At 40.5% G+C, this 26,356-nt stretch overlaps 1 protein-coding gene across 6 annotated transcripts in view; it reads right to left on the bottom strand.

The window, feature by feature from the left end:
* The window catches only part of MACROD2 (mono-ADP ribosylhydrolase 2), an 895,555-nt gene that overhangs the window by 269,927 nt on the left and 599,272 nt on the right, over positions 1-26,356 (bottom strand). For all 6 annotated transcript variants that reach the window (XM_062610811.1, XM_062610792.1, XM_062610793.1 and 3 more), the window contains one exon: positions 25,915-25,945. In XM_062610811.1, the coding sequence (XP_062466795.1) occupies positions 25,915-25,945 (31 nt within the window). The remainder of the gene's footprint in view (positions 1-25,914; positions 25,946-26,356) is intronic.

Here is a 26,356-nt window from a genome sequence, read left to right as displayed (position 1 = left end):
TGGTTTCTAAAAGGCTCATCACAATCTTAATATTCTCATTCATATTAGTTTTAATGGTTTCATTTTGAAGCAAGTCATGGAAAGAACCAAATGCACATCAACACAAACACTCATTACGTGTTCCTCATGCTTTCTCAGAAAAATATCTACACTGGCATGTTTGTGCATATATCAAAATGCAACAGTTTGCAGACTGTGCCCGTGTTCTAAAATCAAACCCAAGTCTCACTGTTTAATCAAAATGACTGTCAAAATATAACAACTTCCATTTATTCAGCTTATATATTTGTCAATGATGTTTAATAATATGTGAAGGATGCCCTTCAAAGAGTAGCATAACAGTCACATTTTTAATTGCGGAAGTGTACCAAAGGCCCTCTCTGCAGTCAGTGTGACAAGGTATTTCCACCATGCATCAAGGCATTTGTTGGGTGGGAATTGTCAGCACCAGATGGCATGAAAAACAAAGATGTTTCCCAGGTTGCTTTAAAAAAAAGAGGCACTAAGCACTTATTCCATATATATTCTGAAATGCAATATTATTATTGTTGCTACAAATGCTTTCTGAATCACAACAAGCACGTGAATAACCGAGCTTCATTATGGTCATGTGGGTTAATGCTGGCTATTGACAACACACTAATAACAACACTTCAGCCTTATCACTTTGTGACAATAAAAGGAAACAAACGAGATGCACAGCCCAGCATGCCTGGGGTAGGGTTAACTCAATGCATTCACTTGTCCTTCAGCTGTGAAACTAGCAGTATAATCTTGCAACTGATCCCATATAATCATCTTGTCAAAGGTATGTTTTAGTAGTCAAAATGAATTCACTCATGCTAGGTTGATTCCCATTACCATGGTAAATCTGGCCTGCTTGGAAGAGGAGATAGGAGTACCCTACCAACAAGCTTAGCTTGTTGCTATTGTTGAGCTTTTTCTCTTTTTTCTCTCTTTTTTTAATAACCATGGTCATGTTGTGACTGGATAAGCAAGCTGACAAGTTGCTGGCCTGATCATTTTCGTGGATACTTGCAAGCTGGAAAAGAAATATCCTCATTTGTATCAGCTGCATTGAAAGACTAAAGAGAAGAGCCATGAATCTTCTGTTAAATAACCCACCTTGCCTTATTGAACTCATTCAGCCAGAGAAAACCTTATTTGCTGTCTGCTCAAAAAGTAACTCTCAGAAAGACTGTGAAATCAAGTATTGTGAAAAGGCAGTAACATTTATGTCACCCCAGTCAAGAAACAGAGCTGCACAGATTCACTGCATCCTTCATAGCCTGTGCTAGAGTAATTAATTAGCATGCATACAAAATGTCAAAGGAAAAAGGGAAATCTTCACAATACATAAACAAAGCATTCTTCTGAAGAAACCATTGTATGACTCTCAATTCCTCTTATGCCTTTTCATTTTCCTTGAGTGAAAAAAATCAGCAGCAACAGAAAAATACATACAGTTCCTGAAGAATGATTGCCAATTGCGTTCAACTCTGACAGGATAAAGAGGCAGCTGCTGGAAAATGGTTAATAAAGAAGCCCAAAATAAGCACCTAGGAACTAATGCTAGAAACAGAATGTCTCTACTATGGCAGGGACACAAAGTAGGTGGAGTCCTGTAATGACAGTCCTTCTTCACCCACAGAAGTGTGTTGAGTAACGCAGTGATCCCTGGTTAAGTCGACCAGGGTCCACGCTGGTACCAAGGCACATCCTAAACCTCATGCAAGTCAGCGAAACCAAGGAAAGGTGCAGGCTGAAATACACTGGGGCTCTTCACAACAGGGCTGGCTCAGTCTTGGCTTGTCAGAGAAGGGGCACACATATCTGTGCTGACTGACACCTATCTCCTGTCTGATCAGCACAGAAATCCACCTTCACCAGCTACAACTCAGCCGCTTCCTTTGTGCGAGCTGCAAATCTGGACCCATCTTACAGCTGCAGTCAGAGAGGTCAGTTACAAGAAGGTGGCTTAGATACAGGAAAACCCATGCCATTGCTGTATCATCCCATGCTTCACACTGTACTACACTGATACCATCAGAAAAATACCCACCATACAATTGTTTTAAGTCAGCTAAGTACGGACATACTGTGATTATTTAGGTCAGGTGAGCAGGTTGAGGCTTGCACTAGCAAGCCTGAGGATTCCACTGAAGAAAAACTAGATTTCAGGTTTACCAAGCTGCTTAATATCTGCTAGCATTGGGAGGAAAAAACACAGGAAGTTTTACTGAAAATGCATTTACACTTGGACTGCTGAGGAGGAAGGGAGCTTCCCTGTAAGGACCTTACTGCAGGAGGTATTTTACTGTGGTTCTGCAGGAGAGCTGAGTATTTGCAAGAATCCCACTTTTCTGCAGCAGTCAGTAGATTTTTTATTAGAAGTCAGGATTTTGGTTTCATTCTTTCTCCAGCATTTATAGGGAGTATGCTTGCAGGGGGACCACATCATGGATAAATGGGTTCTCTAACTGTCTTGTAAAAAGATACAGCAAGCAATACTCAGAGCCTCTCTAGGAAGCAAACAGCTTCATAGCTGTGCTGTTTACTGCTCTATGTGATGGAGCTTTTCTGCCTGTCAGGGTGTTTCTAATGCCCATGTGCAACGTTAAGGCTTCAAGCTGAGCATAATCAGGGAAACAGCAGAAAGGTGCCACCACAACATTGAAAGGGAAAAGACCTTGCTACTCTGGCAATCAGCATTCTCATATGGTAAGAGAAAGTATATACAACGTAAATGCAACCGAAGGAGACACTTACCCAGGTAGTTTCACAATTAACCTACTTAAGAGAGTGTATATGCAGTGTTTGCATAAATTACACACCCGCTTAGACACATGTATGCAGCTGCTTGTGAGCTCAAGTACATCATTATTCTTAAATCACACTCTACACCGTATCCAGAATTGCTGTTCCTGAAACAAGTGTTGTACAGAGAAACGTTGAAAGAGGTTGCAAAGTGTACATGAGCTCCTTAATGCAGAGTGTTTAATCTTCTACTTATCTGTATATAGCAAGTTGTTTTTGTAGGGTGGCAACATAATACAGCAAAAGTAATTTGAAACTAAGTGTAAAGCACTAGTCAACTGTGAAATCTCCCATCATACACCAAATTGAACAGCGATGGGATATTGGCTTTGTCATAGTTACAATTCTAACAAGGTTAAACGTTTATTCTACCCTCTGATTTAAATAAAAATGCCTTGCTGTTCTCAACGGAAGCAACACGTAGGGAATCAATCCTGCCTTCCTGAAGTGCCCTGCTAATGCTGCAAGAGACAAAAGCAAATACCCCCACTCCCGCTCTGAATTCCACTTGAAACTGGGAGGTTGTCTACAAAAAATATGGTCCTGTGCAGCGATGCTTAACCTTTCCTGACACCATCCCAGGCTCTCCTTGACACACAGTGCCTCTAAGCTCTGAGTGAAGTCTAAGTATCCAAGTATCTGCTGCTCAGCATTAGGAATGAAGTAACAGACCTGGACCTTGCACAGCTCAGTTCCCTATGGAAATGCATATTGCAATTGATTGCAGACTCTAATTGAAGGCTCGCCTGAAGTTGAGACATTCCTGACGTGCCTCTCCTTGCCGAGTCCCCGATGTCTACTAATACATCTGCCACTACATGCTGGGCAGGGAAAAGAAGGGGGAGAAATGGCTATAAGCAGCTCTTAGTTCTTGCTGATGGAATCTTTTCACAGAGACTGTGAGCTGGGAAAGTACACTGGAGCGCAGCAGGCTGTGGTGGGGAAAGAGGAGGAGAGGGAGGAAGCACAGGACTTCTTGTTGCAAGACAGCCTGTGGGGTTTGGTGGAGGACGGCTGAATTCGGCAGACAATATCAGGGTGTTGGCTTCACTAGAGCTCTCAGTATTTCAACTAGAACAGGCAGCACATTGTGACAGGGGTTACAATGACTTGGGGATATACATGTATATAAGGGACGTGAGGGAAGACAAGCTACCACAGCAAAATGAAGGGAGATGTCAGCCTAAAAAGTCTGGGAAACTTCAGAGGAAGAAATACGGACAAAAATACAAAGTCACATAAAGAAAACAGACAGTGCTGCCAGCCCAGCTCTATCCTTTAAATCACTTCCACCACATTCAATTGCTCTGACAGATGCAACCCAAAGACCTAGCTGGATTATCTAAAACCAACAGAGTACTTGGTGAAGGCCATACACGTACAAGAACAAACAAAACAATCTGACATTATTTCTACTGAAGCACAGTTCTTATCTCCTCTCTAAGGGAAATCAAAGATTTCCTAAGAGCACATAAAGAAAATCAGCTGAAACAACACACACTTACTCCTTGTGGGGAGAATAAGGGAAAAAATAAGGAAATAAAGATGTTCTTTTATCTTTTTCCCCAAAAGACATACATGGAAAAAAGTCATAGGGTGGGTTGGGTGAAAAAGCAAGATACTACATGAGGCGTATTTAATCTACTTAATTTACTCTTAAAAACAAATGCATTATTGATCCCTGGTTTGTCTCTATTATTCACACTGTGGATTTTTTCCCATTCTTGCCTCAGGCAGTAATAAAACCACACAGACCAGCAGCCATCATACTCAGGAAAACTACCGCAGCTCAAAACTGAAATATTTCCAGATAATCTGGAGTTCAATGCATTTTAGATGAATGGGGAGGGGGGAGCATTTTATATTTGATGCTAAACGGCTTCTGTTCTTCACTGTACAGTGGTGCACTTCCTACTACATCAACACCAGCTACATGAATGCTACTAAAACAAGTGCTTGAGCAGGATGTTTGACTGGACACACCATTGCACTGTCACAACATTTTATGCATTAATTTTTTAAGAGGAAGCATTTTTTCCCTCCTTGCCTAGATGCTGTTTCATTTCTGTAGAAGTCATTTGACCAGCAAGTGGTGAGCTCCATCTGAAAGTACAGATCCTCCTTTTTGTCCAGCAAAGGTCACAGTGTACCTTACTCTATTCTATGCTTCTGTATTAGCAACCAGACAATTTACCCTAGATACTTCATTTCAGGCTGCACAGCAGCAACTCTGTGAGCAAAAATTACACCAAAGCCACCAGAAGCCACTGAAACTACCACCCCATATTGCACTTAAAACTCTTTTTGCTTGTTCTGTTGCCTGAGAAAGCAGCAATATACACAAAAGAAGAATTAGAAAGGTTTTGAGGGATTGGATTAATGGGAAAACCGGTTTAAAGAAAGGATAATGAAAACTTGCATTATAAAACCCTGAAATTTCAGCAAGCCTGACTGGTTACAACTGTGTATCTCATACTTCTGATGCTCTTAGCAAGTCCCCATATGCTTAAGAGTACAGAACAAGCAATTAATGGGTAAAATACAAAAATAACAAACTTTAGGATAACCTTGACTCTTCCACTTTTTTTTTGTTTATAAGGACTAATTCAGTCACAGGCTAATTATATATACCCGCAATAGTACTGCCTTATTGCAGCACTTCTGTTGACTGACAAACAGCCTCTAGCATCAGTTGCCTTTTAAACCCAACAACAGCAGCTGATCGAGAAAATATCCCAGATCTCATCAGGTTCTTCAGTGTGCCAAAAGTTCACAGCATTAACTGTCAAACAAGTATTTCTAAAAAAATATGTTTTCTGCTAATATCTCTAATTTGCATTTCACTCACAATTATGCATTTACTGAGTCTTGCATACTTCAATCAAAAAAGGAAATTAAATAACTAGTTAATGGCACTTCCAATCCCACAAATTCCAATTCAATTTAGGCTTGATATGAACTTTAGGTCTTATTAACACTTGTTTTAAGTAACATTTCCAGCACGTATTCTGACAAGTTGTCACTGTGATTTTTTATTTTCTTTTCTTTTAATCATACAAGCAAACGTGTTCTGCTTTAGCAAGGAAATTCCTAACGTTGAGAAAGGTTTATCAAACATCAGTGTTTCTGGTTAAACCGACACTGGTAAATCCAGCCTTAAAGTCAAATGATTTCACCTTGTAGGACGCCAAGGTGAAGGTGAAACCCCCAATGCATGCTTTCCATGTCCTTTTGAACAATATCCACATTGATATAAGGAGACAAATGCCAATGCAAATGACAAGTACTGTAGTCAGAAGCAATGCCCGTATTTGCAAAGCAGGAGCCTATGGTATGTTTGGTTAAATGAAGCAGCGAAGGATACGGAAGGCTAAGAAATTTCTTTTATCCAACAACCCAGTACAACTAAGAAGCTGCTTTGGACAATTTCAATGTAAATTTCTTACCACCTGTCAGACAAGTGAGATTTAAAGACCCCCACTTAAAAAAACAGGCATCTGCAAGCTCAGTCCTTCAGTGAAAATTGACCTCCCAGCTCAATTTCCGTGTGGATGTAGCCATGTAGCAGCAAAAGGGGTTTATTTCAGAGCTTTATTAAATCTGTCTTGTGTGTACGCTGAGTATGAGGTGATCCATGTTATGCCTGGGGAAAACGATGCTTCCGAGGCAAATCTCCACGCTCCACACCACAGGCAAACACAACTTATCCTCTGAGAAACACGACATCCCAGGTAGGTTAGAGGCAGGCGTACAGAAAAACATTTAAGCTTATTGGACACAGAAACCTCATTGATTATTACTTAATGAAGCAAACTAGAGAAAATAAAAGATCTTTCATTAGGATAAATGTAAAAAAGAAGGGGGGGGGGTCAGTTTCAAAAGCTTTTTACATAATCAAAACTGAATGTGTTAGAGTCACGCTCAAGGAGCAGCTTTAGCTAATGTGATTTCCGTTAATTTCATCAGAGTCCACTCTATAAATCCACTGAAAACAGCTTGCATTAACACAACAGCTGCACATCTCCAGACTGGGAAAAATACCTCTGCAACATCGCATGGGGTCAGGATTATTTCAGTGAGTTACTGATACGCATTCGTTACCCACCACAGCACAGTCCTCTCCACGTCTTTGGGGACAGAAACCAGCAAAAAACCTCCAAAACTTCATCAAGGAGGGAAAATTAACAGTGTAAGAAACAAAATATAAACTGGCCGTGGCAATTACAGCAGATTTAGAAAGATTCTGGCTTGACTCTCCTTGCAGGACTTACCTGGAGGGGTGAAAGAGCCTCTGCCAGCTCTAAGCCTTTAGAGTGAAAAAGGGACTTCACACACTCTCCTCCAGCCACTGCAGTGACCATGGACAAGATGGCAAAGAATATGCCCAAATTAAAGTAAGACTTCATAGTATTTCGTGGCCTCCATGGAACCCCTGTGAGGAGAGACTGGGACAGCTCCATGGTGGCTGCAGCCAGTTCCACCTTTTTCACCTTATTTCCAACCCCTGTCCCGGTCCTGTCGAGGAGATGGAGTAAGAGAGTGCCTGGGCAGGCATCTGGCAGCCAAGGTCAAGCCACCACACTACCACAGATTTAGCTGGCATAAAACAGTCTAACTACTCTATTTTGCTTTCACCAAAGCATTTTGAAAGCCTGCAAAATGAAGGCACAACAATATGCGGAAGAAAATCTATAAAAAAGGCAGGGAATGGAAAATTAAGGCATGAGAGCTCTTACACCAGTGTAAGAGTTTGTTCAAAACCAGTCAGAGTAGTATTTTTGGGGATAGGGAAGCAACTCCAGTTGGATTTCTCTAGTTAGATTTACAAAAGCAACAGACTGTGGTTCTAGCAGAAATAAAGGTTGATTTTTATAAATCAATTGCTAAAACTAGGACCTCCACAACAAAGAAGAAAACTCACACTACTGACGAGTCAAACCCAATGAGATCAATACCGATGCTTACTTGAAGTACACTTATTTATATATGAGCTTTGCAAAATAATCTCATCCAGCTTGCTTATGCAAATAAACGCTACTGAACTTGCAGTAACTACCTGGGGACAGGAAAAGAACAGATGAAGTGTGTAGGGTTTGCCAATCTGAACATTACTAAAAATCATTCTGAAAAGCAAACAAAGGTCCAGCCACTATCTAAAATAGTTGAGAATAAATAAATTATACTAACACTGTAACTGTTACTAATCAAACCATGTTAAAACCACTGTGTGTCTAGCACTTGGTATTTAGAAGTATTCTAGGAATAGAGAAGAAAAAAAAAGTGTTGGACATCTGAATGCAAGAAGGATCTCTAAAATTCATAAGGGTCAAAGAAGAAGGATTTGTGTTCCTTAGAAAACAGGAGATTACAATTAAACCTATATGACATAAATGAATATGAACAAAGACTAGTTGCTGCACGGCATCTGAGCTCATGCAAACACCAGAAGAAGGGAAATGAGCTTGAATTAATAAACCCCCTCTCAAGTAAGAAATTGGAAGAAATCTCTATACAAACTGAAAGAACAGGAAGGAGGAAAAAACCCCACTAAGACAGCAGTCAGACTAGCTTTTGCAAACAGATTCAAAACTGCTTAGAACATTATTTAAAGAAAGAGCTAGTATGCAATAAACAGTGCTAAGCCAAAGGAGGAAACAATGAATGCGTGAGCTTCTGGGACATTTCTTGTGCTGAAATTTTAATATGGATCTTGTTTCCTATCAGTTCCAATCACATTCCACATACATCTTTCATGTTCTGGGTATGTAAGAGTAGGACACCACCACCAGGTACACACTGATGATTCAAAAAGGATTGAGATACTTTTGAAAACTCAATAATCAAATGAAAAAGCCCCCACACTAATATTATCAAATCAAGATCAGAGTGCGAAAAAACATCACCTTCTAAATCCAGTTTTAACCCACGTAGATGCTACTGCCACAAGCAGCTCATTTCTCTCCCCCCGGAGTTGTGCCACACTCAGACCTGCTGGCTGAAATGTTTGTGTGAACACTCCTTGCTCTGGTCCAAATCAAGTGGGACGGGTTGGTTTCAACAGCTTCAATCTAGGAGGCTTTTTTTCCATCCATCCTCCTTGGGATAGAAATGGCTCAGCAAGCAAGTAGATTGACAGGCCTGGAAAGGCTGTGAATGCTGTCACGGGGCAGCTGAAGGAATCTGTGGGATGAATACTTGCATCAGCAGGTGGATTAGGTTGGATCGTCTGGGTGTTTTGGTTGTGCTTTGGTGTTTTTCTTGCTTGTTTGCTGGTTGGGTTTATTTTTTAAGCAAAGTATCTTGTAAGCATCTGTATCCAACACGTATTAACATCATGATACCGTCTTAAAGGCTGCAAATTATAGACAGATAATTCAGGACTGGACTGAAGCACATGATTACCTCCTAGTGTTTACTAAGGATATTTAGATTTGTTGTGAAGGAAGAGGAAGAGAGCTTCATCATCGGTTCTGACATTTTAGGGGAAGAAAAGAGCCTTATAATTTAGAGATCCACAGACATTAATGTATTTAGTAGGCAGTCACAAAAATAAGCAATAAATAGAGAGTAAGCTAAATAGCAGGGATCATACATTAAAAGTTACAAATTAAGACTGTATATGAAATTCAGGCAGAACCATTTTGTTTAGTAAGTAGAAAACCAGTGAAATATGTTGACAGTAAGAGTCATAAAAACAAATGATAAAAATAAGTAGATTAAAAAAAATTGTGGAGGTAAGAGAAAACTTAAAGACACCGAGAATGATAAAATGTGAAGCCAAGGCTGAAATACATTCAGTGCAAATATCAAGGTGACCTCTTCTGAGCCAGGAGCTTTGATACTGTGAAGCTCCAATAATTTGTGACAATTGGTCTATTAAGTAAACATAAGTTAGTATCCAATGTAACTGTTTTCCAAATAGATAATTTCTTCAAATCACATGTAATTTAAACATGTGACATCTTTATGAACTAAAAGTCTATGTTTTACTGGCATAAGTGCTGATGGAGAAACATTTCTATCTATTCCTTATCAGAAAGTGTTCAGCTTAGTTAAGGTCAGCATAAATGCCAAGTAATCAACATGGGAAACTCAGAAGAAGGTCAACTACTAGGAACAGTAATCTTGAAAACATGAAACAAGCTAAGAAAGGAGTTGGAATTTAATTCTTTACCATCAAATGCATGAACTAGAACATCTCTGTCTGCCCTTAGTGAGACAATTCTCAATATCCCAGCATTATTAAAGAAATTCAGTAGTAGTTAAGTATTTCCACATCGCTTCTACATAATTTTGAAAATATACATAGGGAATTGATAAAACCTTGTGTATGCACATAAATTAAACAGCTAGAGATTCTTGTAAAGCCAAGTTTGTCAGTTGTACATTCTCCACTTTGTGGTTAACAAGCATGGTAAATGCAACCATTGCCTCCAATTGCCTATAGTCAATAAAATGATGACAACTCATTAACCAGGTCACACAATAGCAAGACTGGTATAAGATTCCACAACATAAAATCCTTATTAGGAATGACAGGGAAGCACTCCCAGTATGTACCTATATTACCTGCATCACGGCTGACGGCTTTGTTTGAACGGGAGCTTTGAACCTTACATCTTCCTTTGTGAAGAGCCTACTATATACATCATCAGTAAACTATTGCTTTACTGAAAACTATGCTTTACTGATAACTATGAAGTCAATGGCAAAATAAAATAGAAGATTCCTAGAGCACTGACCATCACGACTCCACATTATATCATTCTCAGTGACTTGATTTCTCTTACGTCCACAATTTTCTTCACTACTTTCTTCAACATTAAATTTAGCACTGTGGAAAACACAGCAACTTTTCCTTTCTGTTCACTTTGGGAAATAGGCTTTACTTTTCTAGAAGAGACAAAAATCATCTCTTAATTAAGCAATGCCTGGTGATTGAATTGTTCTCTTCTCTCATTCCTCAAGGCAGGGAAAAAAAAAAACACCTTAAGACTACAATCAGGTAGCAAATATAGCTCAAAATGTTGTTGTCTTACAGCAGTAGTGTTCCTAATGGCACTTGGCTAAAAAATATGTTCTGGACTCATAATGGTCTCTTATATTGTGTTTACTAGTTACAACAAAAAGAATGGTTAAAAACCTGTCAGTGGCATAATGTTTAGCACCTATTATGGACACAGATATAACCACCTTATGGCAATTAAAGGCATAAGAAAATGATTAATGTTCTGAAGCCATAAAACTGCATCAGTTGAAAAGCTATTATGATTGCACTGTCTACAGCTCGCAGCCTACATCGGGCAATTTACGTCAATATGCATTCTGCATAAAACTGATACTCATTTTTTCCAACACTAGATAATGAACTGTTACATAAAGCTTAAACTACGCACCACACACTGGTCACTGCTGGAACAGTTGATTTACTCTCATCCAAAGGATGCAACTGGTTTAAGATTAGGTTCTAGATCTTCCTATTCTGCATTTTCCTCATCTAAATGCCAAACGTTTCACACTGTCAGCTTCTCCATTTTAGAAATGCGCTTTTGATCACAAGAACTGAGAAACAGGAAAATGGATACAGAAAACATGCTACCCGCCTGCCAGCTGGAACAATGTGCTGACATTTATACCAGCTCTTATTCAGCTCAGGGATGTCTGAAGCAGACCCTCCCCAGGCAGGATCAGCATAATATTATTCATATTGAACAGTACTTTCCTCAACAAGTGACCTGTAAGTGCTACTCAATTTGACTAAGCAAACCAGAATTTGGTTTCTTTTGACAGAACAAGTCACAACGTGTGATGAAAGATGATATTTTCCATATGGGATACTTCCAACTCTCCAAAAAGCAAGGGTTTAATGCTCTTATTCCAGAAAGAAATGAAAACAGAAGGGGACAGAAAGTCTTCCACTGCCACAGCATGACATACAGTAAATTATTAGCCTATAAATGGCATTGCACATTATTTCTGTTAAAGCACTCTTTGAAACATCACAGAGAGAAGGGAAAGGGGAAAAAAAGAAGCGATATGCTGCATTGTCCAAAACGAAATTGGAAAATGATAGATACGGTTTATCATCTAGTAATATACAGGAAAGCAAGCGCTCCACTCTTTCGTATATAACTAATATATTGAAAGGAATAAAAAGAGAGACACGCACAAATCGCTTACAAATCAGACTTTAAAGGAATGTTCTTTCCAAGGGGCTAGATACTCTTTCAGGAAAGAGATAACAAAGTCTTCCCTGCCCAAAATGAAAGTTATAAGAAAGGTATGATACATTGAACCAGATTTCTCTTCTGCTGAAGTCAATGAAATTAGAGTCAAAGTGAAAAGGGTCTATTATAAAAAGCAGCATCTATTCCTCTAAATGCAATGGAATATTTCACAGCTACTGTAAACCACTATAGCTTCTCTGAAGCCTATGGATATCGACTTACATCAGCATGAATTTAGCTCTGTTTCCATTTTAGTTGGCATTCAAAAACCTAAAATCCTAGCAGTAGATAGTACAAAGAACATTATTATGAGTAGGTTGGTTAAAATAGGGTCTCATATTCCAAATATAACCCTAGAAGCCACACATGTGCTGCACCATTCCAACAAGTACAAAAGAAGAAAGCTAACTAAAATATCAACCAGAAGATCCCAAGCTTTTTTCCATAGCTGACGAAATAAATCTAGTTCTTCAGGTTACTGTTCTTTCCTTTCCATCTGGAACCAACCTAGGTCCTATTCCCTGCCATGACTTCAGAGACTATCGCTGCTCAGACCGGTGAGCAATAATTGTTGTGGTGACAGGCTTCTTGTACAGTAGCCATAACAGATCCGCCCAAACCAAGGAGCCATCTCAGTTCCTATGGGATCAGACACAAAATCACAACATCTCTTAGGTCGCGCTCACTCCAGGCACCTCGTAAGCCACAGCCTAGTGAGTCTTCCTCCTCAGGACTAATCCAGGTGATCCCCATCCCACAGCAGTGATGGAGGAGGTCCCGCGTGGCACTCAATAACCTTTATTGCACCTGCCAAACCCTAGCACCAAGAGTGAACAGTTTGTTTATGGGCCGTGCTGGCGACAGGCACACCACCAAGTCCCCTCGTTCAGTCTAACAGGGTGAATTGAAAGATTAGTCTGTCATGCTGGCATGAGGCCTCATTTTTCTTCTGTGCTACATAGGTCGCCCCCTTCCCGCAGCCTGTATTTGATTGTGATTAATTCGTCAAGGCTGGCCGTAGAATGGAAATGAAGAAATGGATTGCCAATTACAGTTAGTCTTCTTGCAGAATACCCCTCAAACAGGAGCTATTCTGCAGCGGTGACAGCTCGGAAATAAACTGAATGTGGCTCTATTGAGCAGAGAGCTGACCCAAAGTGTGTTTTAAAGCAGAAGGTGACTTCCCACCTCCCCTCCCTCCCCAGCTCTTCAGTAAACGGTTGGCAGGTACACAAAGAGACCATCCACGTTTATTTCTGTAGTCACCTTGTTAAGACACGCTGAACTTCTGACTTAACACTCTTCAACAAGGTGCACATTTGTTTCTGAATACCTTACCTTAGGTAAGCCTGAAGGGGAATTTAATATGCATACTGTTAGTGCTAAGAAAACAAAACTAGCAATGGCTCTGCTCTATACAGAAGCTCTTAAAAGCATTCAAACTTTCCCCTGAGCAGTACTCACAGAAAGGTAAGGTTTGACTCTTGCTGTGTTTCCTCTGCAGTAAACCTCATATGTTCTCACAAAGCTGTTTAATATTGCATTGATACAGACAGCTAGCTTAAACTGAATAATCGGATTCTGATAGATTAAGGAAATAGGAAACAATTCCACAACAGCCTGATTTTTTTTTGTTAATAATTATTAATATGGAATTTGAGAAATAATACCTCATTCCTGGCAATGCATGCATGCAATTCATTTTACACACCAGCAAATTACTCGTTGCATAAATTCAAAGCATGTGTACAAATCCAACTTTCTATTGCCTTAGAAATTCGAGTTTTAAAAAAATAATCCCTTTTCCCTCAAGAAAATTCAGAGCACTGTAATAGATGCTTCCTTCCATTGTTGAAATTCAGTTAATTTTATACTATTGTATTGGGTATCGCATCTTCAGACAGAAGAAAGTGAATGTGCTTCCACTAGTCAGAGGCACACGGTGGCTTTAAATGTGCTCTGAAGACAAAAAGGCACAGCTCTCTTCCTTGCCCAAGGTGGCCTTCCATTAACACATCCACTACCGAGATCTGTGATGTGCAGCACTGCAGAATACGTCTTTATAAACAGGATGCTGGCTTAGAAAGAGGATTAGTCATTCATTACACTGAATCATCTGACTTTGCTATTCTTCTCCTGCCTCTGCAGCAGTTGCCCTTTCCAATGATATATGGCAGCATTCCTATCTAACAAAGATGCAGAAAAAAAGGACACCACAGCGAACGACCCTTGGAGGCAGAGACACCTTTAAACTGTCTTTCGGGTACTTTGATGAGACACAGAATAGCAGGTTTGTTCTGTTGATCTTTTCTTTTGTATCAGGATGAAACGAAAGTATTTGCCCTAACAACAATACATTTTTACCTCCACAGGCCACCTCAAAGCACCAATATTTTCACACACACTTCTTCCACACTTCTTGAAGAACCTTCAGATATCAAACATATAAACAAGAGATGATCGTGGTAATATAAATTTATTTATATGGTGAGTGTCAATATTTGTATTTAGGGTCTCCAGCACTGACGAGGCCCATTATGACAGGTATCATATAAATACACACTAAAAGACAATGTCTGCTACAGAGAACAAAAAATAGAACAAATACTGGGCAGCTCCACAATATTCTGCGGCCAGACCTATCACTGTGCACTAGAAATAAGGAAAGAATGAGAAGGAGGAGCTGTTTACCTCAGGCATTTACTATATAATGCAGTCACAGAAGTTCAAAAAGATACAGTTGATACCTCTGCTATAAAACTACTTGATATACATCACACCACAAATATTATTCACAGAATCACTGAATGGTTTGGGTTGGAAAGCACCTTAAGATCAAGTTTTGACCCCCCCTGCCATAGGCAGGGATGCCTCATACTAGACCATGTGTCCAAGGCTCTATCCAGCCTGGCCGTGGACACTGCCAGGGATGGAACATTCACAACTTCCTTGAGCAACCTGTTCCAGGGCCTCACCACCTCACTGTTCCTGTTCAACTTTACTGTCTCATGGCTTTTAAAAGCTATTTAAGGATACAGGAGCACAGACTAGTATAACTGCTCTGTTCTCATCAAGTAAGTTCTATACTGTGAGTGGGATTCAATATTAACTGAAAACATCTAACAGTTTTCATTTGTAAATGTCAGATAAAACAACTGCACGGTATTACAATGATTGTGGGCGATGATCTAGGATTAAACATCTTACCCTAGGCATTTTTTTCTAGCAGCTTAAGTACCGAGAATGTGTGCTGTGTAACTAAGATTACATACAAGACTAGTTATGCCACAGTGCATGGGTAAATGAAATCACTGCTAATATGACACACATCACCTCTAGTGCAGGTTTTCAAAGCCAGGAGTAGTCTCACAGCTGTCAAGATGATACCTATTCTTCTTTAACTAGATTAATTTTCATTCAGTTCAGCCTTTCAAGGAAGCTTAGTTGCATCATGAAATTTGACTGAAAGCATTAAACTAGCTGTCTTTTTACAATGTGTTTAAAACTCAGGGGGAACACAGTTCATGTTCAACGTTTTCTGTACAAATGGGGAAAGTATGAAAAAGATGTTCTTACAGTTACTAAATTGTCACGCTACAGTTAATCATGAATATGGTTAAAAGACACACACAACACCATAGAATCATACAATCACAGAATAGTTAGGGTTGGAAAGGACCTTAAGATCATCCAGTTCCAACCCCCCTGCCGTGGGCAGGGACACCTTACGCTAAATCATATCATCCAAGGCCTCCTCCAACCTGGTCTTGAACACTGCCAGGGATGGAGCATTCACAACCTCCCTGGGCAACCCATTCCAGTGCCTCACCACCCTAACAGGAAAGAATTTCCTTCTATCCAATCTAAACTTCCCCTGTTTAAGTTTGAACCCGTTACCCCTTGTCCTATCACTACAGTCCCTAATGAATTGTCCCTCCCCAGCATCCCTATAGGCCCCCTTCAGATACTGGAAGGCTGCTATGAGGTCTCCACACAGCTTCTCTTCTCCAAGCTGAACAGCCCCAACTTCCTCAGCCTGTCTTCATACAGGAGGTGCTCCAGTCCCCTGATCATCCTCGTGGCCCTTCTCTGGACTTGTTCCAACAGTTCCATGTCCTTTTTATGTTGAGGACCCCAGAACTGCACACAATACTCCAGGGGAGGTCTCACAAGAGCAGAGTAGAGAGGCAGGATCACCTCCTTCGACCTGCTGGTCACGCTCCTTTTGATGCAGCTGAGGATACGGTTGCTTTCTGGGCTGCAAGTGCACACTGAAGCCGGCTCATGTTCATTTTCTCATCAACCAACACCCCCAAGTCCTTCTCCTTGGGCTGCTCTCAATCTCTTCTCTGCCTAACCTGTAGCTGTGCCTGGGATTGCTCCGACCCAGGTGTAGGACCTTGCACTTGTCATGGTTAAACCTCATGAGGTTGGCATCAGCCCACCTCACAAGCATGTCGAGGTCCCTCTGGATGGCATTCCTTCCCTCCAGCGTATCAACCAAACCACACAGCTTGGTGTCATCGGCAAACTTGCTGAGGGCGCACTCAATCCCACTGTCCATGTCAGCGACGAAGATGTTAAACAAGACCGGTCCCAACACCGATCCCTGAGGGACACCACTCGTTACTGGTCTCCAGCCGGACATTGAGCCATTGACCACAACTCTTTGTGTGCGGCCATCCAGCCACTTCTTTACCCACCGAGTGGTCCATCCATCAAATTGATGTGTCTCCAATTTAGAGACAAGGATGTCGTGTGGGACAGTGTCGAACGCTTTGAACAAGTCCAGGTAGATGACACCAACTGCTCTACCCCTTTCCATCAGTTCTGTAGCCCCATCATAGAAGGCCACCAAGTTGGTCAGGCAGGATTTCCCCTTAGTGAAGCCATGCTGGCTGTCACCACCTCCTCATTGATTTTCATGTGCCTTAGCATGCCTTCCAGGAGAATCTGCTCCAAGATTTTCCCAGGCACAGAGGTGAGATCATGTTCTCCTTCTGAAAACCTGCTTTACTCTAGCACCTGATGAGATCTCACCAAGGAATGTGAGGTAATGGTGTGATTCCCTGGTACAAATCTTGCTTGTCAATGAAGAAAGCATTTAGAATCTTAGAATCACAGAAAAACCCAAGCTGGAAGGCTACAGCACCTATGGAGGTCATTTGTTCCACCTTTCTGTTTAAAACAGTAACAATTTCAAACATGGATGAGGTTACTCAGGGCTTCAGAGAAACCTGAGAGCATGCCTTTGTCTTGCCTTCAAAATGCTGACCTCCCAAGATGGAATGTAGAGTAATAGTCATGAATAGCAATATATAAGCTTAACTGGTTTACTTAGTGGTTTAAAAAGGTATCTAAATGATTAGATTAGTAGCTTCTTAACTCTTTGAGACAGTAATTTTAAGTTATCTTAGGCCAGTTCATTCTTTATTATACCTTTAAAACTAAATGAGGTGAAACTGCATAAGTTTGAGCTTTGGCATCCTTCTGCTTCTTCCACAATGCCGTGCTATGTTCCATACTCATTAAAGCAAATGGAAATGGTGAAACTCACTAACAGATTGGGCTTCAAGTTCAGTTTTAGAGACATGCTCTTTACTGGGTAAAGGGGCAAGACATTATCAAAGAAAAAAATCTGATCAGTATAACTGGGTCTTTTACCAAGAAGTATTTTAAACTTCATGTCTCATGTTAATTTAATTTCTCCAGAACACGGTCCATATATCTTTATTTTCTTACTTAATCCACTTCTTAACAAACTAACTTCAAAGAGCTTCAGCCTTTCCTGATTGTGAAGCCACAGACCAAACAGAAAATTATCTTGTTGACATCAGCAAGGAAAATTTAGGGAAGATAATTAAGTGATGTTGCTGCTCTAGAACAATAAAGAGTTTTAACTTTCATCATGGTAATTGAGACACTTTTAATTCTTTGAATGGATAACCACAAGTACCAAAACAAACATTATATCTGACCAGCTGAAGCCCTGTTTGTGATATCAGCAATATGCTTTCTGAATACCAGAGATTTATTACAGCTCTTTTATGCTGTGCAGAATGGTTTGCCTGTGAAAAAAATACAAAAAAAATGACAGGAAAAGGGGGAAAAACACCTTAAGGGCAATGTGGGTTTGATGCCTTTGGAGATATCACGGCTTTTCTTCAGATAAAGTCTGCAGATATCTATGTAGCTCACTGCAAAAACAGCTAGACATAAGCCATGCTAGGAGCTTCAAGATGAAAGCCACTATGAAATAAGAGCAAGAGAGCATATGAGCAATTGTTTCTTGCAGAGTAGAACCAAGACAGCGAGGTTAAAGAGTGCAGGCAGAAGTTGCAAGATTGAAGGGGCAACTGATAAAGTTGGATCAGTGGATAAAGAACTGGCTGGATGGCCGCACACAAAGAGTTGTGTCAATGGCTCAATGTCCAGCTGGAGACCAGTAACGAGTGGTGTCCCTCAGGGATCAGTGTCAGGACCGGTCTTGTTCAACACCTTCATTGCTGACATGGACAGTGGGATTGAGTGCGCCCTCAGCAAGTTTGCCGATGACACCAAGCTGTGTGGTTCGGTTGATACGCTGGAGGGAAGGAATGCCATCCAGAGGGACCTCGACACACTTGTGAGGTGGGCTGATGCCAACCTCATGAAGTTTAACCATGACAAGCGCAAGGTCCTACACCTGGGTCGGAGCAATCCCAGGCACAGCTACAGGTTGGGCAGAGAAGAGATTCAGAGCAGCCCAAGGAGAAGGACTTGGGGGTGTTGGTTGATGAGAAAATGAACATGAGCCGGCTTCAGTGTGCACTTGCAGACCAGAAAGCCAACCGTATCCTGGGCTGCATCAAGAGGAGTGTGACCAGCGGGTCGAAGGAGGTGATCCTGCCCCTCTACTCTGCTCTTGTGAGACCTCCCCTGGAGTATTGTGTGCAGTTCTGGTGTCCTCAACATAAAAAGGACATGGAACTGTTGGAACAAGTCCAGAGGAGGCCACGAGGATGATCAGGGGACTGGAGCACCTCCTGTATGAAGACAGGATGAGAAAGTTGGGGCTGTTCAGCTTGGAGAAGAGAAGCTGTGTGGAGACCTCATAGCAGCCTTCCAGTATCTGAAGGGGGCCTGTAGGGATGCTGGGGAGGGACTCTTCATTAGGGACTGTAGTGACAGGACAAGGGGTAACGGGTTCAAACTTAAACAGGGGAAGTTTAGATTGGATAGAAGAAGGAAATTCTTTCCTGTTAGGGTGGTGAGGCACTGGAACAGGTTGCCCAGGGAGGTTGTGAATGCTCCATCCCTGGCAGTGTTCAAGACCAGGTTGGACGAGGCCTTGGGTGATATGATTTAGTGTAAGGTGTCCCTGCCCATGGCAGGGGGGCTGGAACTGGATGATGTTACGTTCCTTTCCAACCCTAACTATTCTATGATTCTATGATATATGCAAATCTAAACTCAAAGCATTGAGCCTAACACAGGAGCCAAATCTTTGTAAAGTCTGTAAAGATTAGGTTCATTATACTTCTGCAGATTTTAAAAACAGTAACAAGGTAGAATCATAGAATGGTTTGGTTTGGAAGGGACCTTAAAGATAATCCAGTTCCAACACACTGACATGGGCAGGGACACCTTCCACTAGAGCAGGTTGCTTCAAACCCAATCCAACCTGGCCTTGAACACTGCCAGGGATGGGGCAGGCACAGCTTCTGTGGCAACCTGTGCCACTGTCTCACCACCCTCACAGTAAGGAATTTTTTCCTAATATCTTATTTCAATCTCCCTTCTTTCAGTTTAAAGCCATTCCCCCTTGTCCTATCACTACATGCCCTTGTAAAATGTTCCTCTGCGGCTTTCTTGTAGGGCCCCTTTAGGTATCGGAAGGCTGTTCTAAGGTCTTCCCTGAGCCTTCTCTTCTCTAGAAGAGAACAGACTCTCTATCTCTTACTAAAAAGAAAAGGGAGAAAACAAAAAGCAAGGCCACGAAGCAACTCAGTAGTAAGTGTCCAAAAGTCTAAGTTTTCAAAGAGAAATTTCTAAGGACAGTCACTAAACGCTATTTTAATGGAGGACAGAATTTGTCCTCTAATATTCAGGGAAAATGCTGTAAGTTGGACCAGTCAGCAAAAACTTCAAAATAGATAAAATTCTAGATAGTCTAACTACAGGATCCATAAAATGCTGGTTTTCACTGCAAAGCAGAGCTTATTAAGTCTCTTGTCTGGAATCAAGTTTGAGCTTCTTCTTACTAAATACATCATATGAATGTTAATTTTAGACTGTTGAGAGCTCATTGATTTACACTTTCCAGTAATAATTTTTTTAGTCTTTAAAGTATGGGAAGAGATCAATTAATATCATGGACACGGCACTGTCTGAAATAAGAACACTGTTAAATAATGCATGCAACAAATTTTTATACAAGCAGTAATTAGATTTCTAGGATTACTTGAATATTATAATAGTCATTTCAGAGCTGTTACAATTATTAATTTTAATAATAATCTCGGTTAACTGGTGATCAGTCCCAAAAGCAGCAGCAAAAAATGAGTTATAGAGCTTCCTCTTTGCTAAAATATTACATTATACAAATCATGGAGTAAATAACAAAACACAATTAACTTCCCATGACTTACAAAAAATTACTGTTAAAACCACACAGTAGTGTCAAAGAAAATGATGCAGTCTGAGTTGAGAGATAAAGAGCTGCTGATCAGATCATAAAATTGTCTTAGTTAAGAGAATCTTCTTAATGAGAAGTTTCTTTACATGACCTACTGGATTTTCACTCTCCCCCTCCATCACAGAGAATTTATATGACATCCATTTTCCTAGGTCACCATAATTGACATCACAATATTCAAACGCTGATGATCACGTACAGCATCGGGCCATTGTGATGGTTACAGGGACTCAAAGCACCAAGCAGGAGATAAATATGAGACTGCTTCACTGTTACTTACTATACATTTGTGTATAGTTGCTCTAAAAAAAATTCCAGCTAGCTCCTTCCTTGGGAAGACGCAGCACAACCCTTACTAGAACTGCTCATTAGAAAAAACATATAATCTTAGGAACGAAATGCCAACGGAAAATGAGACAAAACAGATGGGAAAGATGGAAATAGATTGCCTCAACCTTTAGCCCTGTGTCAGGAATTTATTCTGCCTTAGAAAACATTTGGTTTAGTCTTCCGACTCTCATTTTCAGAGGGCTTTTATAATTCTTCAGTAGTGCACCTGTCGGTTAATCCCTTGTTATAATCTATCCGGGATCACCTCACGGGGAGAAGAGCTGATGGATACCCTCGCAGCCCTCTGAGGATTGGCAGGATGAATCGCTCTTTGGATACCGAGGAGGACACACCGGAGGTCAGGACAGCTGTGACACGAGCTGGCACTAGAACAAGGGACCTCTCTCCCCAGATAAAGACAAAGCAGAGCAGAGGATCTGTGCTACCTCCCTGCATCCTGCCTTGAGAGCATATTGTCTGATTCTATTTCCTATACACACTGCACACTGCTATTTTTCTCCTCGCTTTCTAAGCTTGCTTTTCAGACCCTCCTTTAGAAACACATAATAAATTTAACCTTGCAATGTTTTGCCATGACCAGGCCAAAAGTTACAAGTAAGCATAAGCGGCCTGATTCTAAAAGAAACAAGTCTTACTCCAATGTAGTAAAGCTGTTTAAAATGTGGTGAACCTCTGCATTTCCACTGCCTAAATCACCGCAGACATTCTGCACTTTCAAGGTGTCAAGTCGTTTTCTTTCCCTTTCTCTGTGTTTTTAAAAGAAATGCAAACATACATTCATAACAAAACCTAAGAGCTGCCATTATCTTCTCAGAAAGGACAGATGTTATCATTTTAGTGAAAGTCAAGCTAAGGCAAAATATACAGCTATACTTACGCAGAGACAAAGAAAAAAAAACCAACTGGAGACTTCTCTTAGTTTCATCTTTTCCTCCCTCTTTCCTTTTCTTTTTTTCCACTCCCTTAAATTTAAAATAACATTTAAATACTTGCTTATGTTGCCAACAGAAGTATCTAGGAGCAGAAGCCAAATACTGTATTACTTTAAAATACCGCTAAGAAAGTAACAAATAGGTGTGCATAGACCATAACGTCTTCAACTCCTTCCATATGCAGTCGACCCCATAATTACCTCTCAACAGAGTATTGTGACAAACATGAACATTCCTGTCTTCTCATATCCATCTGCAGAGCCTCGCTTTAATTTTGCGGCTCGTAAGGTTTGGAGCACTATATATCACTATGTATCAGACATCCTTGTTCACTTTGCAGGCTGCAAACACCAGAATCGGAAGATAGCTTCTTAAAGGCGTTATAATGAGGTGTTCTGCCATAAAATCTACTGAGGAAAGTTGCTGCTTTTTTTCCCTCCCTCCTTCTGGCAGTACCTCAGACATAACGAGATGGTAATTATGGGGAAAGCGGATGTGTAAATGGTGATTCACTGTGTATAAGGTGAAAATCTGACACACTACAGCCTAAAATAACAGTTTTTACCCTCAGGATTACATATTTGTCAGTAGATTTATTTTTATGACTTTTTAGTTTGTTTTTTTTTTTTTAAACAGATAGTAAAATAGCTTTGAAAAAGGAAAAAAAAGAGACAAACCAGAAGAAAATCCTTAAAAATGTAGCTGGCCTGAGAGAAGCTGTGATAAGGTTAAGAGTGCCTTGCTCGAGTGTTATTGAACCACTCCCGAGGATCTGTTGCTCAATACTCCAGTACCTCCCCAGTGATACGGGAGTGCTGCAAGGCTTCTGTGCTCCTCCTGAGCAGTTTCGTTTAGGAATCTTCATGCTTTTGATATAAAGGAAAGCATTTATTGCAACAGAAGAGAGTAACCCAGGAATCCATGGGGATATGACTCTTCATAACCTTTTCTTTCTTTGATTATCAGTTTATAAGCATTTTAGAGGTGATGGGGATCTCTTAGGAAAAGATAGCACCTCCTCCTCCAAACCCCTGAGTGCCTTTAAGCTCTTACTTGTTTTGCAGTCCTTACAAACATGCAGCACTGGTTGCTTTCCACTTCATTTTTTAAGGATTGAATCCCCCGTTTGAAACTATCAGACTCCCAAACCAAAGATCCCTCATGAGTGAATTTGTTGCCAGCGCTCTTTAAATAGGAGCACATTAAAATCAAAGTTTTGTCTCCTGGCACAGTGCCTTCGTGGCAAACAGCCTTCTCGGGGCTTTAACTCATGCAAGCTGGAACATCCACAGTGTTATGGGTGGAGATGGAGTGTCAGGGAAGTGTTTGGGGAGGAAAGGCAGACCTTCCCTCTATCCAAGACCCTTCTCATGAAAAGCCATCTGCCCTTAGCCAAAACCTCGGAAAGAGGCTTGCTTGCCTGCTTCTTCCCTCTTTTCGTTTTATGGGAGAAAAGGAGTGCTCTGCAGTGATGCAAACAGGAAAGGACTGCTTTCCAGAGAAGCATGAATACTTTCTCGCCTGATAATAACAGAAAAGGCAAATAATCGAAGCCTTTTCAAGAATGTGAAGCAGAACACAATTCAGATTCCTAAATCGGATACACTCAGTTTATCTCTTGCAAGTTTGTTCACTTCCATTTGGAGGTGAAACCCAATTCTCAGCCAAAGGCTCTTAAAGGGACAGCATTTGTTGATATGGATCTGAGGTGAGAAATCAAGGCAGTGTGTTCCTTCAATAACATTTTATTGGGAATAGTCCAGTGTTAACTGCGAGATACATGAAGCAATACTAATCGGCAAGGCCAGCAGGAATGAAGCTGATCCACTTGCTTGTCTAGACACTGACTTGATATAAAGGAATGTGACTATATGGAGGGGAAAAAATCCAGACAAAACCAGGAAGATGAAAGCTTTGTGGCTTTTGGGTGTACTTTACACCTCAAACACATCACACTGCATAATTTTAGCAGTGCAACTGCTATCAAACATTCCTGAAAACACTGACACCTGAAGCCTGACGCAGGATTGCCTGTTTAATTACTGCTTTCAGGCAGAGTGTCTGAGAGCCTAGAAAGAAGGCATTTATTTCATTGAGGAGTACAAAGTCTGTTAAAATGTAAACAGTAAAATCAATTAGAGATTGTATTCTCCAAACAAACAAACAAACCAACACAAAGCAGCACCAGATTTTAGCAGAAATGCGTCTGAATTCATTTCCAAAGGTGAAAACACCAAACAACTACTGAAAAGCATCTGCCACACTACATAGCGTTTCAGTAGTGCCACAGCTTTCCAGTTAAAATCAATGCTAACATCAAGAAAAGCAGCCACTACCTCAGGAAAAGAAAACTAGAGATTCCTACCAGAGATCCTTTCCCACTTTCTTTACTGACTTCAGGGAATCATACTGCTCACCTGCTGAAACCTTTTCTATTAACTAGGCCAATTATAAAAGACAATCATGGGACCATAGAACCAACTAGGTTGGAAAACTATAAAACAAAATCATAGAATCAACTAGGTTGGAAAAGACCTTTAAGATCATCAAGTCTGAACACCACCCCAGGACTGCCAAGGCCACCACTAAATGAACTCCTACTATTTGTAAACTCCATTTACTAGTAATTTCCATATATTTATGCCATGTCTTGCCTGTTTTCATAAACTGATAACAAAAATGCATCTATATTAAAGATCAAGATTGAAGCCGAAGAGTCCAAAACTAAAACACAGAGCTCTCCTCAAAGTTCAAGAAGGGGACCTGAACTAAGGACCAACACAGAGCAAAAGGTTTCCTTTGACTGGAAACCACATTCAGTGAGTTCTAGTGTTTGTGGCAATGACATCTGCGTGTTCTTCTGCACTACTGGAAATGCAACTCAAGCAGAAAAGGACCCAAAAGTATTTAGATTCTACCTTCTGAAGCCTAATTAGGATTTACAATCAGCAGTCAATTTCAAATTAGAAGTCCTTGAAAAAGAAGAAAGAACCCTAAATATTCCTGTCACTTCCCCCCACATCTGCAGTGCATGATTAGACAAAACTAAAATTACTTTATCTAAAAATTACTGTGGTATTTTCACACAGTGGCAGCTATGTCAAACTACGCTGTTACATGATGACTGCGTTTTTTGAATCTATCGCTGCTTATCATGTTTCTTTAAAACCTTTAAACTGTACAAGTAACCCAACCTATGCACCTACTGAACCGAAATGGAAGGAATAAATCAGCCTCTGCTATTTTTAAATGAAACAATATTTTTGTCCCCTGGTAACGTGCACATCCTTCCAAATTTCTCCATGTTTTTCTAAATACGGAACAGTTTGTCTTCCTCCTCCTTCAAATACCATGCCCACTTCTTCCACAATGTCAACCAAAAAGCAGCTGACTTCTCGTGATGGATTGCCTTAAGATTACAACAAAGCAAGTGACAAATTTTGTAATAACCCTTTTCCCCTCCAGTTCTGCAGGCAGCATTCATTTGCATGTAAATTAATAAACTAAAAATGTGGAATCACAACTCAAGGGAGCTAAGAGAATTTCATACCATTCTAGCAAATTTGCTTGAGGAAAATACACTTTTTACCCAATCTTGGCCATCGGGAAGCCCATTTTTCCCTGCTGAAGCCACAGTAGTGAGTTTAAGAGTTACTGGAGCTGCAGAACTGTAATCACAGCTGTGGGTCTCGGCTCACAGGCTAAGGGCTGTGCTAAGGGCTGCACACAGTACCTCACTTATCAGCACCCTGGTATCTAGTCACGTTCAAAGGTTTTGGGTCTCTGTTATTTAACACAATATAAATAGATTTACATTCCAAAATGACATCTGATATGAAATATGACTGTTTAAAATTGTAATAATAGAAAAGCCAAGGAAGCGATAAGCAACATCTAAGGTTGTACTTACCATAAATTCCTGTTGAAATACAGGGAAATGCCTGTAAAACAAATGAAAGGGGGAAAAAAAATCAGTGGGATTTCTCTTTGCTGAACTTTTTATCAAAACCAAGGGTATTTTTAAATGCCTGTTTTCCAACACCCAGAGATTAGATGTTGTAGCCTTCGCTGTTAGAGCAGTCAATTCATGGGCATTTTCATGTCATTATATGAAACATATTCCATATGTATTTCTTGCTGCCATGTTAACAAAGGCACATTCTTTTTCTCATCTTGAGCTATGAGCAACATTTGAACTTAGAATTGTTATTAAAACTGCCTTTTGAGCTAAAAATTAATGCCATGAGCTAAAAATTAACACCATAAGCTGGTACAGTAGGAACACGAAAAGGTTATATTCTCTGGATAGAGTCAGACAATGTTTCTTCAGTAGTAAAATAAGCTTGGTCAGC

The sequence above is a fragment of the Pezoporus occidentalis genome, unplaced genomic scaffold, assembly GCF_034315485.1.
Source record: "Pezoporus occidentalis ecotype Australia unplaced genomic scaffold, CSIRO_AGI_Poc_V1 ctg10, whole genome shotgun sequence".
Classification (NCBI taxonomy): Eukaryota; Metazoa; Chordata; class Aves; order Psittaciformes; family Psittacidae; genus Pezoporus; species Pezoporus occidentalis.
The sequence above is the reverse complement of the archived record's forward strand: the minus strand, read 5'-3'. Positions and strand labels throughout refer to the sequence as shown.